The sequence below is a fragment of the Ammodytes marinus genome (assembly GCF_949987685.1).
Source record: "Ammodytes marinus genome assembly, chromosome: 19".
Classification (NCBI taxonomy): Eukaryota; Metazoa; Chordata; class Actinopteri; order Uranoscopiformes; family Ammodytidae; genus Ammodytes; species Ammodytes marinus.
The window spans coordinates 2,926,184-2,938,921 of NC_137223.1; the positions used below are offsets into that span (position 1 = coordinate 2,926,184).

Here is a 12,738-nt window from a genome sequence, read left to right on the forward strand (position 1 = left end):
AGAGAGAGAGATATGCAATGTGGATGGGTGCACTGTCTGCTTTAAGCCCTGTGTCCTGCTCAAGAGACAGACGCCCCTCTGTTGCTAACATTCTCTCTTTCACTCTTTCTCTCCGTTTCCAGCCTTTCCCATCTGTATGTGATTTAGCGGCAGGCTCAGGGGAGAGGCAAGTCCGCCAGGGGAGAGGAATCAGGGCAGGGAGGGAGGGAGGAAGGGAGGGAGAGACAGAGAGAGAGAGAGAGAGAGAGAGGAAGTCCACACCAAGTTTGTTTTAGAGGACTCAGCCTGGGCCGGGACTATAGTGCCGCATCTGGAGCTCATAGCGGGCGGTTAAAGTGAAGCCAACGGGGTGAGGCAGAGCAGAAGAAGAGCTGCCCAGAGACTTTCCTACCAACCGGGAGACACTGACAGAGAGTGCTCCACTGGGCAAACACAACAAATATGGCTGCTCAATCTGTGTTGTGCCTTTGCCTGCTCCTCTGCATCCTCTCAGGGACTTCCCATCCAGCTTCTGCCGCCAGGCTCGGGGAACAGCAACAGTCGCTGATAAAAGTAAGACAGATCTGGTTATATCTCTCTTTTTTGAGGGCTGGTAAAACTGTGGTCTGTGATTTTGTTTTCTACTTAAAGCATATCTATGTAAGGAGGCTGATGATTATGTACACAAATACTAAAGCGAAAACTGTGAAGGATGAGGCAGGTTTGTTGGGAGGGGTCCATTGTGGGTTCTCTGAGGATGTCTAACTGTGTGTGTGTGTGTGTGTGTGTGTGTGTGTGTGTGTGTGTGTGTGTGTGTGTGTGTGTGTGTGTGTGTGTGTGTGTGTGTGTGTGTTTTGACTTCACCATGGTTCTGCTTTGTGTTCCTGCATGGGAATGTTTGTGTCATCAGGGGTACCCCCATGGCTATAGCTCACATGGGCTCTGAGTTACTGTCTCCACCACTGTCATGCCCCTCCCATGACAGCCCCCTTAATGGAAAGCAGCTGCCAAATGTTGAGCAACACTCCAGAGAGAGAGAGAGAGAGAGAGAGAGAGAGCACAATAGACAGCAAGGGCATGAGAAGCCATACAGGGACGATTTTCCAATGTTCCCTAGGCATAGTATAGCTCAAAAGCATTTAGGCAAAAAAAAAAATGAACCTTTCCAATTCTAGATTTAACTGTGTTGTCCTAAAGTTCTAATCTTTCAAATTTTCATTTTGTCCAACCCATGAATGGCACTATGTACAGGACCAGATGTGTCAGTGTGTGCACACAGAGTTCATGCACTGCAGAAGACACATCTGATCATGATTCCAGTATGACCCAACCCACTGCATTGTAAATGGATACACTACACCTCTTCTTCTGTTCCATTTCTAACATAGTGGCTGTTCAAGGCTTGATTGTTGGCCAAGACTGATGTTCTTGTCTTACAATAGCGTGGTCACTCTCAACTCTTTCTAAGCAAAATCATTCAAAATCCTTGACTTCAGAGCAGTGTCTTGCTGGCAAGATTGTGTGACGTCAAACACTGTAATACCGAGCCTGTGCTTGTTCGCAAAACAAAACTACCTGAATGATGTCCTGATTTCTTGATCAATAATGAGAGTGATTGGTTGACAGTTTTGCTTTGTCATCTTAGTCATGGGTGCTTCACATATTTGTATTTTGCACATGTACTTTAGTTGCCTGCAGCTGCAAGTAAGTAGAACAAGATGTGAGACGACAGATAATCTACAAACTTATCCTTTAAAATAAATGTCCCGTTACACTATGACTGTCATTATGTGGCTGCCTTTGAATGCTCTTGGAGCATGTTCTTGTCCATTGGCCACATAAAGCTCAACTGGAGAGCCATGATTCTTGGTCACCAAGATGTGAGTGGCTATATAGTGACTTTGTTCAGAACTGATGTAGGAAGGACAGTGGGGACTGGTAGGAAGAAACATACTGGGAACCTGGGCTGTACAACATTGTCATAGATAATGTGAAGGTATTCCAACTTTTAAACTTGGCAATGCTTCACTAGTGCAATTTAAACTTTATACTCCTCATTTATTTTCTCTATTGGACATGTTTATTTCTCACGGTCTCATTTTTCTTGAGTTGAGGGTCCCAGGAGAGGAGGCCTCGCCCCCGCAGCCAGACTGTCTGTGGAAGGTTATTGAGTCAGGATGAGATTCTCATGACCCTGGATATGTCCCATCCCCAAGATGTTCAGAAATCCTGACTAAATCCCCGTGTCTGAACCCCTCAGGTCGATAGCAGCCAGCTCCATTTGGGAGGGAAAGCGGAAATGAGTTTCAATCTTCAAGCTTTAACTTTTAATCCACTAAATTCTCCCACTCTGGGAAAACTCTGTTGGTATGTAGAAGTACATAATAACACACAAAACACAGATTGCACCTAAAAGTTATCTTCATAAAACAACATTCTATTAATCCAACTGTCAGGCCTTCCAACCCCCCAATACACAGGGCAAAGAGAGTGCATGGCCACAGTTTCGATGCTACAGTGTGTTGACTTTGGCCAGCACTCATCTGCAGAGCCAAATCCTGTTTTGTGTGCTCGATAGCAGCGACATGTGTTGGCTCTGTATCGCAGTGATAGAGACTCATGGTTCATCCTGTAAGCATTCAGTTAGCACACAGGAAATAAAACGGATACAAACTGAAAAGCTAGAGAAAGGCAGCTTCACATGAAAACAGAGAGAGGCTACATAACATGTTGAATGTCATCTTTGTTCTCCACAGTGGGAGGGCCACGGAAATAGTTCACATTACTGAGGGTGCTCATAGTTTGCAGGAGGCTGCAAATGTCAATTGTTTTAATTTCCATGACAGCAAGGGATTCATTGAAGTAAGGCCTACCGCCATGTTTAAATGGCTTAAAAATGGTAAAATACACAGTTGTCAATGTAAATCAATATTTAAACATCTGGGGTTAAACAATAATTTGCTTTCTTTTTGAGAGTGAGATTAGAAGATTTATATTTTACCTGTGGGCTACTGAGGCTACTGTAGGCTACTGAGCTTTAGAACTAGCAATAGAGCCTAGCTTAAAAACTGGAAGGAAACAGCTATGCCCAGAGCCCGGCAATGACCGCTAACAACAACTTTAAAGTTCATAAATGAACTTGTTTGTTTCACCCAGTGGTTCTCAAACTATATCCCATGACAGGGAGGAAATACTACTATCTATATTAATGGTAAGAAATGATGTGCTCGCAAGATGCAAGTTAGCTATATTTATTCAGCTTTTAAAAGGATGACACATTTATGACAGGAAGGAGATGTGACAAACAAACATGTCTGTCAAAACCAAAATATGAAGAAGCCAATATGATCTTTGTGTCTTTTTTTAAAAGTGTGTTATATTGGACAAAGTTTAACTTGCTTTTTTTTTCATTTTAACAATGCTAACGTAATTTATTTTTAATTGTCTCAATAAACATAAAGGATGGAGGAAAACTGGCATTGATTTGGAGTTGTGTGTCTGGATAACAAACCAATGAAAGTCTTTTACTTTACTCTATTCTATTTTCTCCTCTATACATCTGGCTTTGTTATTGCTCAATCCTCTGCTTTGTTCACAACATTTCCATTTGTGTTAAGGCTGATATATACTGTATGTGCTGTATAGGCTTGTGTGAGATACCACCTGTTGATTACTAAAGAGGGGTGTTTAACTTCAGACCACGCTCAGACTCCAGCTTCAAACTTAACAACAGACATCACATTGGTATCATTTTACTCTTGAAAATAAATTTTAAAAACTACGCACATATCCTTTAAATGTTGACCTATGCCTTTTAGTCGGGAGCAATTCCCAATGACGACCTTACGTCATCTAAACATGGGTTTAAAAAATGTTATTCCACCAGTGTTTGGTTGTTTACTTGAGATGCATTCCTCTCAGTTTGGAGGAGTCTAAAGAGTCCATGTCCCACCTCAATGCTGCAGATGGTCACCCCCCCTGCCCCTGTGCTCCCCTGTGTATACACAGTGCAGCTGCTTGACCCATCACAGACCCTCACATGGCTAATAGGTCTGAACCATTTCAAAAGCTCTTTTAAGTGGCTTCACACATAGCTTAGGATCTCATTGGTTTTCCTATAAACTTGTGTTTTTTATTACTCCTTTAACAGCTCTGACTACCATTTCGGGGGGCTAAAACCTTAATCATTTTTTCTCTGGACCATCATCATTAGTGGCATTTGTTAGTATGTGTTTAAATGGAAGGTTGACACACTAAGTGTTTGTATATAAGTATTGAATGAGGGTCTGGTAATAGTGTATGTGAAACCCACAGGAAAAACAGTCTGCAGTGCTGCTGTTGACAGGATGTCTCACATAAACTGGCTGGAAAAAGCTAGTTCTTTGTCTCCCAGGCCATCTGTGAATAAATCAAAGGGAAAAATGTGAATCACAAGTATGGATACGGTCCTGTATGTCTGTGGAATGTTCCGTCTGCTGACCATTTCTGGATGCACAAGCGTCAATGTCCAGTTGAGCGAGTGGAACGAAGAGGTCAAACTCATGGCGTTCCTACTCACTGCTGTAAACAAAGTGCTTTTGTACGCCCCATTGAATGGAGCTGCTTCACATGTTCAAAGATGTTTGAGTGTGTCTGTGTGTGTGTGTGTGTGTGTGTGTGTGTGTGTGTGTGTGTGTGTGTGTGTGTGTGTGTGTGTGTGTGTGTGTGTGTGTGTGTGTGTGTGAGCAACCCCGCCGGTGAACAAACATCAGACACAGGACGTAGGTTTTGAAAATGACCTTCTGTTAATGGGAGGGAACTGTTGCACTTCATAAGAATGTGCTCACAACTCACCTGGTATAGTCTATGGCAAATCTTAATGTTAAACTAAAAAAAAACCTCTCATCAATTACATCAGAAAAAGTATCCTTATAAAATGAGTTGAGTTATGACTATGAATTATTAGTATTTTACTGTAGTTACTTAATAATTGCCTATATGTGATGTGGAGCTATATACAGTAATGGCTAAATGAAATAGAAAAAGTTGACAGAAATAAGTATAGCTTTGATCTCAACATGGACCAGGGTCAAAACATGATCAAAACATGTCCACGTTTGACTGGGCTCTTTCAACTTTCTGGGTCAATTTATACGCTATCTTTGGCTTAGAGGCCCCATGACATGACCCTTTGGGCCCCTGTGCATGTGTCTAATGCGCCAATCTATGCTCGCAGAGCTATCTTTGTCCTATATACGTATTCATGCTTAGTTCAACTGACAGTTGATGTTGTGGACTTATAAGTCCATTAAGATGGTGTATGTCACTTTGGACTATACAACTAAACTTCAAACGTTAGTGGTTCATTTTTTGCTGTGAGTAAATACAAATTGTGGAAGAAAAACGAGCACAGGTTATACAAAATATGTGACAAAATGTGAAATACATGTGTCTACATCTGCAAAGGGGAGCCATGCCTATGAGTGCATTAAAGTGTCTCTGTGAATGAGAGAAACCCATTGTTAATGCTATTTCCTCCTCTTTACTTTACTTCATTGTCTTTGACCAAGCGTTCACTGGCTGCAGTTGGACTTTATGATGGTGCTAGTTGTTGATAGCTGATGGTTGGTTCTAGGGTCAGGCAGCCCTGCCTTTGACACTCTCCATAAAAAGAGTCATTGTAGTATTATTAATGTTTGAAAGTGCTAGCCAACTTGCCATGTGTGGATATAAATGTTCCTCATAGGGAACCCTAGAGAGTTTCCTAAACATCTGAGGAGAACCCCCTGAGCTTTTCTTTTGAGCCAACACCGTCCAGTTGAAATGTCCTGATCTAATAGGCAGATTGCCATGACCTTTTACTGAACACTTTAGTGCTCCCCAGATGATAACAAAATTACAATTTGGACTTTTCTCTTCAGCCACCCTTAGCATAAAATATCAGTTTTGGACACAATCTAACAAATTAACCCTCTCAGTCCCTGTTTTAAAAATGAGCCTGTGCTTATTTTAAAAACAGTCAGCTCTCAGGAACTTTAAAATATTGTTTTTCCCTCTGATTATCATAAATGACATGTAACAGCAAATGAGACCAACAGTGTAAAGAATGCTATTTGTATATACTTTTTATACTCTTTCGTAATGCCTTTGACTAGGTACGTTCACCCAAGTAAGAATTTCTATTTGTTCCTCTCTGCAGGTGTGTGGAAAAGGATCTTTCCTCAGTGAACAAAGCGTGTGTTTAGCATGTAACTGCAAAGGCCATGCCGACAACTGCGATGACATCACCGGCGTCTGTCAAGTAAGTTGCTATTCTTCATCACCTAGAGTGAACCAATCAATTCATTTAATGGCTGTAAAAAAATACATATCTTCTTTAAATTATTGTGCCATCATTCTTATTCTCCTCCTTTTCAGAACTGCAGGGACCACAGTACAGGTGAATTCTGTGAAATGTGTGAAGACGGTTACACGCTGGCCCGTAGCCTGAACGGACACCCCACCTGCCGACCCTGTGCCTGCCCCCTCTCGGTCCCCTCCAATAAGTAAGCCAGCCTCCTCTTGCTCTTAAGGCCACCACCATAACCTTAAACGCTGCTGATTTCCACATCTCATACTCATTCTTTTTTCTATTCTATATACCACAGCTGATCATTAAAAGTATGTAGGGGAGAACGGGGTTGGTAGGCACACTTTTTACTCTAGTAAAAATTGCAAATCACCAAAACATCTTTCATTAGTCATTCCTACATTACATTGAAGCCTAAGGTGTTGGCTTGAAATGTGTATCCGTCTCAGCTTCCAATAAAGAAGTAATTAATCATGAAAGACACTCTGACACATTGTGACAACCAACACCATCACACAATGGGGTTGTTTGCTAGCATCAAGGCTAACAACCATCTAACAACTAGTTAGCTAGCTAACAACAATCTAAACTATGGCTTTATCTTCACACTTTTTCTTTTTTTTTTAAGATATATTTTTGGCATTTTTCATGCTTTTTATTTATAGTGTGAAGAGACAGAGGTGAAATGGGGCAGAGAGGGGAGTGACATGCAGAGAATGACCGCAGGCGGGAGTCTGCTGCTGCTGGGCCCGGGGGGATGCCCTACCAACTGAGCTAAGGGCGCCCCAAACAACTAGTTAGCTAGCTAACAACAATCTAAACTATGGCTTTCTCTTCACACTTTTTCAAGGATAACACATTGTTTGTTATAAACCCATTGTTTAAAAGCCTAGAAGAAAAATACTGAGGAGCTAAATATTTTCAATTTGACATGAAAAACACAAAACGTCCTCTCACCTCAAATTCAGCTGACTAACTCCAAAGAAGACTATGTCGGTAACCTCTGATCCCAATTCTGGACATTTCCATAACAAAATTTCACAGACAGCGCCTTCTGGTGCCCAAATATAACGAATGTGACAACCAACCCGTGTGACATATAACCCCTTTCCCCCCTAGTTAGCATGCAGTAGGCTACAATTGGGGACATACTTTACTCGATTATTTCATCATAACGTCGCTCCTTGAACTTGCCTCTTGCTTATATCCTCGCCGGCTCCGTCGATGTGGTGTTTCTTCTGCTGCAGTGGATTGTGGGTCAGAATCGCCCTCGAAAAAAGCTGCCAATTTCCACACTTGTAAATAACGCTCGGATGTAGTAGGGCATCCGGGTATTTTTCAGATTGCTGCATCTGACTACATGTGTTGGGCTATCCTAAATCTTTTTTTATTCCATACTAAATAGCATGGGGATTGGAACGCAGGGTGTATGTTGGCAAGCAGTGTGTAATCTTTGAAATACTTTCCCCTGTGTGTCTATACAGCTTTGCAGTGCACTGTGACAGAGGAGGTTCCATTCTGCGCTGCAAGTGCCAAGATGGCTACGCCGGACATGTCTGTGAGAGGTCAGTGCTTTGAACAGCCAATCAAAAGTGAGGATTAATGCTTGCTGTGCACATTCAATAAAGACCACAGATTGCTGACCCCGGATCACCACAATACAACCAGCATCCAAGTCAAGTCAAAGTTACTTCCGGTTAAGCTGCCATAGAAGGTGCAATGGTGTCTTTCATTGTTGCTTAAAGCTGGGGTGGAGAATTTGGGGAGAAAATAGCTGTTGGGATAGAGATGTGAACAGTTGACAGTCCCAACAGCCAATAAGAACAGAGAATCGGATTTTTAATTTTATTTTGACCAATCAGAAATCACATACCCCACCTTTAAATTACAACAGCAAAAACTCGAAATTGGATTCAGTTTTACAACCAAACAGGTGAGTTATATTCCAAAAACCAATTCTTCATAATATAGTGCAAGTCAGAATTTGTATATGAAGTTGTCTACTGAAAGCCTCAGTCTCCCAGAATCCATTGCTGTCACATGGAAATCACCAAAAAAAAATGCTAAAATTGTCTGATAAGATTAGATCAAATTGGATTATACAATAGAAAAAATCCTTAAATATAAGAGAACCCTGGATTATTACTCCTGTAATGCAGCGAAAGTCAAAGAGAGTATCCAAAGCTAGATTTATTTTCCTTAGCTTGTATATTGTGACAGGCAAGCGATACATGGATACTGTCAGTCATCTGCGGTGTCTTCTCTTGTCCAGGTGTGCTCCGGGTTACTATGGCAACCCCATGGCCATCGGCAACTCCTGTAAGAGGTGTGACTGTAACGGTAACTCAGACCCCAACCTGATCATCAACGAGTGCCACAACGTGACGGGACAGTGTCAGCACTGCTGGGGCAACACCGGCGGGGACAACTGTGAGAGGTGTGCCCAGGGCTTCTACGGAGACGCCATTAGTGCCAAGAACTGCGCAGGTGAGAGGGCATGATGACTGAACTCTGATGAACCTTAATAATAATAATAATAATAATAATAATAATAATAATAATAATAATAATAATAATAATAATAATAATAATAATAATAATAATAATAATAATAATAATAAACATAAACATAATAATAATAATATCTTTATTTATATAGCACCTTTAAAAACAATGGTTTACAAAGTGATTTAACAAAATACATACGAGCAAGTAATCAAATACATACAGACTAATCAAAGTAAAAACACATATACAAAAAGATAAATACACATACTCATATACACACAACAAACCAAACGAGATGAATAGGTGCTAGGGTAAAAAGACATTCGGGAATAAAATAAGAAATATAAGTAGACGGCATCACGTAAAACCAAGTCTATAAAAATGTGTTTTTCGGCAAGCCTTATCTCCTTAAAGGGCTAGTTCCGTATTTATCAAGTGTGGTTGTATGGGGTACTTAGATGTTAGTTAGTGTGTCAACTTACAGAGATTGCGGTCAGAGCAGTCACTTTGAGGAGTTTGGTGGGAGACGTCACTGTAGCACAAGTCAACCTCGTATTGTTGCAGAGGGGGCCAGCCGATAAATGTTTTTTTTCGCCAGATCCTAAATGCTAAATAAATATCCCTTCAATTGTACAGTATATTTAGGATTTTTTTCAATGCTGATTGGCGGATTGATACACTGCACTGCATTGTATCCCCTCAAACTTTTTTTAAATGACTGCCATCTCTGTAAGGTAACAGAAAAACAATGCGTAGGTACCTCATACAACCCCACTTCAGAAATATCCCTTCAACCTTCACTGGAGAGAATGTTGATCTATATTGTATATGAAAGACTCTATGTTAAGGAGAGCTTCCGTGTTCCAAGGTTATATACTTGAGCGCAGGTTTTCGTTGTTGTTGCTCCATGTTCTATGAGACCGGAACATTTCTATTTGTGCATCTTAAGCCAGCGATCAGAGCCGGATGTATAAATGAAGCCCGGGCAATTCATTAAGTTTGTTGACACAGTTGTTCTGCCTGTTGCAGTTCAGCTTTCTTCCAGGGCGATTGCATGTGCAGTGCCTATTGCCATACCACACATTGTGTCACACTGTGTGGTTGTCAACCTATGAATGGCTTCGATATATATTTTTTTGTAACTGCCTTTTTATTTGTATTTCAACTCAGTCATATGAAAAAGGATAAACAGCTCCGGAATAAAGATTTTTTCTCATATCTCATCTCTACATAACTTATTGAAAATGCTCTTAATGACAAAAATTGTATTGGAATTTGGTATAAATATTGTCAGTAGTTTATATTATGAAACTAAAATGTTCATTCTACTGAAACATATGCCTATAAATAGTAAAAACGCGAGACACTGAACATTTGGAGTGGTCTCTTAATTTTTTTCCAAAGCTGTGTATATGCAGATAAAAGTTAGAGTGTGGTGTGTCTGTCATCCTGAGGCCTTTCACTGTTAAAACAAGACAAGGTGAAACTCTAGAATAAAGGATTAGCATAGGCCCCTGCAAGTCCAGAAATAACCCTCCTTCACACCAATGCATTGACCTCTAACTCTTCTGCTCATTGTGTGTGTGTTCCTCTGTCGGTCACAGAGTGCGAGTGCAACAAATGTGGCACGTCTTCATGCGACGACAGGACAGGAGTGTGTCACTGCAAGCCGGGCGTCACCGGACGACTGTGTGACCGATGTGAGGTAAAGCCCCCCCCCCCCCCCCCCCCCCCCGCCCCCCAACTCTCACTGTCACTCACTGCTCTGTACAACTGCTATTTCTCAAAGGGGGACCTGGCTCTTGTTTTCATTCATGTTGGCATCATTTCCATCCGTTATAACAGTAATATACTAAACAAGTTTATTATTTTGCACTTGAAACTCAGTTAATTGGGCAAGAACAAAAAAGATCAGTTGCACAATTATGTAAATTCTATTGCTTGCTTGCAGGTGAAAATTGTTCATTTGAAATTATTTCAATGGAAACCCCTTTATAATGTATGAAGTTGAAGCACTTAAAGTCGGAGTCAGCGATTCTGGAGAACACTGTTTGACAAAATCACTTTATGTCAAAATCTGTGATTTCTCACAATCTGCTTCCTGTCTTTACAAAGTAAAACATCAGGTGATAAAACACAGCCTAGGCTCTGTAAACTGGTATGTTAACAAAGGGTATTTAAACAAAGTGGTCCCACCGTAGCTAGAAATATGCCTGTTTACAGAGCATTGGTTGTATATTCAAACCAGATTTATTATTTTTCAGTGCACATACAGATTTTCACAAAAAAATTATTTGAAAACAAGCATTCTCCAAAGTCGCTGGCTCCACCTTTAAGTTGAAGGTTCAGTTGAAGTGCTGAAAGGCTTTGAAGTGTAAAAGGTTTAAAATGAGTTGAAGCTATAACTGACCGGCAGCGTCCCTTTAAATTACGCGGGACAATATCTTTTCAAATGAACTTGAGCCGGCGAATACTAACAGTGTTCTTCATTCATATAAATGTAGGAGGGCTACTCTGGTTTCTCCAGCTGTCAGGGCTGTCGGAGGTGTGAATGCGCGCCGGCTTCCATCCGCACCACCTGCCACCCCCTCACCCACAGCTGCCCCTGCCGCCCGGGGGCCGGGGGCCGTTACTGCGAGCGCTGCCTCCCGGGCCACTGGGACTACAGCCCCAACGGTTGCCAGAGTAAGGCCTCTGTCCCCCACACATACACCTCACATCCTCTCTTGGTCTCTTGATTTAAAAAAATACTTCAGTAAAAATAATCCAATGTCCTTTCTCTCCCTCCTTCTCTTCCTCTCTTTTTCCCTTCACATCTTAACTCTCCCCCCCCCCCCCCCCCCATTTTTGTTTTTGTGCTTATATTCTATTGATGTTTTGAGTTTGCAATTCTCTAAAGACTTCTGTTTTCACTTTAGGCAAAAATATAAATAACAGAAAAGTGCACATTTAAGTATTATATATCGAAAAAAAGAAGAAGAAAAAAAAGACTCCCCCCGACCATTTGTTGAAATATTCAATGCAGATAAGGCTTTCCCCAGAGGAAAAAGGCATTGCAGAGTGCTCACGTTCCCACACCCACCACCACCACCACCAGTCAGAGAGAAGCATCTGCTGAGAGCTCTGACCCAGTGGCTGGATGACATCACTGTATACTGCTGCCCACATCCACACACACCCAGCTGTTAGAAACCATCACTTCCACACTAGAGAGGCCACAGGACAGATGTGCTAGCTAGGCCCCCAGCCAAAAACACCATCTGTGGCTCCTGATATATATTTGATCGCTGCAACTGACTGCTTTCCAGCTGAACAAGAATGCTGACAGATGTGCAGAGCTTTGGGTCTAACACACTCCATGATGCTTGTGTTTCTCTACAGAGTGTGACTGTGAGAGCGGACACTGTGACATGCACTCAGGAGAGTGCCTTCTGGAGGCTGCTACAGTCAACCTCTGCAACACCAGTGAGTGAATAAACAGCCTCCACTAACAGCAGTTGTGTTAAAACATTACAACACTTTACAATAAGGGTACATTAATTAACTGTTAGTTAATGCTCAATAAACATTAACAATGCATTAACTAGCTGTTAAAAACTGCTTAGTTAACGCTAAATAAGCATTAACTAAGAATGAACTAATCTTTATGCCTATTTAATGCTTAACTTAATTCCTAACCAAGCATTAACTAACTGAACCGTTCATAACTAAGCGTTAAAGGTGAAGTAAGCGATGTATTTATGTTAATATAAGTGTTAAATCACTCTTTATTCATACAGTGATCACTTACATAGTGTGCGCGTTTCATAAAGCCGATCTCTCAGTCACCCGCTCTGCATGTAATCGGCAAATAAACTTTTCGGGGATCCCGAAACTGATATCCAATCAGAAGAGAGAACGCTAAAAACCGGCACCCGTCTCAC

The 12,738-nt window shown here is 41.4% G+C and overlaps 1 protein-coding gene across 1 annotated transcript in view; it reads left to right on the forward strand.

Annotated features, from left to right (window-relative positions):
- The first annotated feature begins 274 nt into the window (after positions 1 to 274).
- Positions 275 to 12,738, forward strand: part of lama4 (laminin, alpha 4) — a 46,059-nt gene continuing 33,595 nt past the window's right edge. The window contains exons 1-8 of the mRNA XM_080047788.1: positions 275 to 552; positions 6,158 to 6,259; positions 6,376 to 6,503; positions 7,792 to 7,872; positions 8,580 to 8,794; positions 10,420 to 10,520; positions 11,320 to 11,500; positions 12,197 to 12,280. Coding sequence (XP_079903914.1) covers positions 442 to 552; positions 6,158 to 6,259; positions 6,376 to 6,503; positions 7,792 to 7,872; positions 8,580 to 8,794; positions 10,420 to 10,520; positions 11,320 to 11,500; positions 12,197 to 12,280 — 1,003 coding nt within the window. The 5' untranslated portion in view covers positions 275 to 441. The remainder of the gene's footprint in view (positions 553 to 6,157; positions 6,260 to 6,375; positions 6,504 to 7,791; positions 7,873 to 8,579; positions 8,795 to 10,419; positions 10,521 to 11,319; positions 11,501 to 12,196; positions 12,281 to 12,738) is intronic.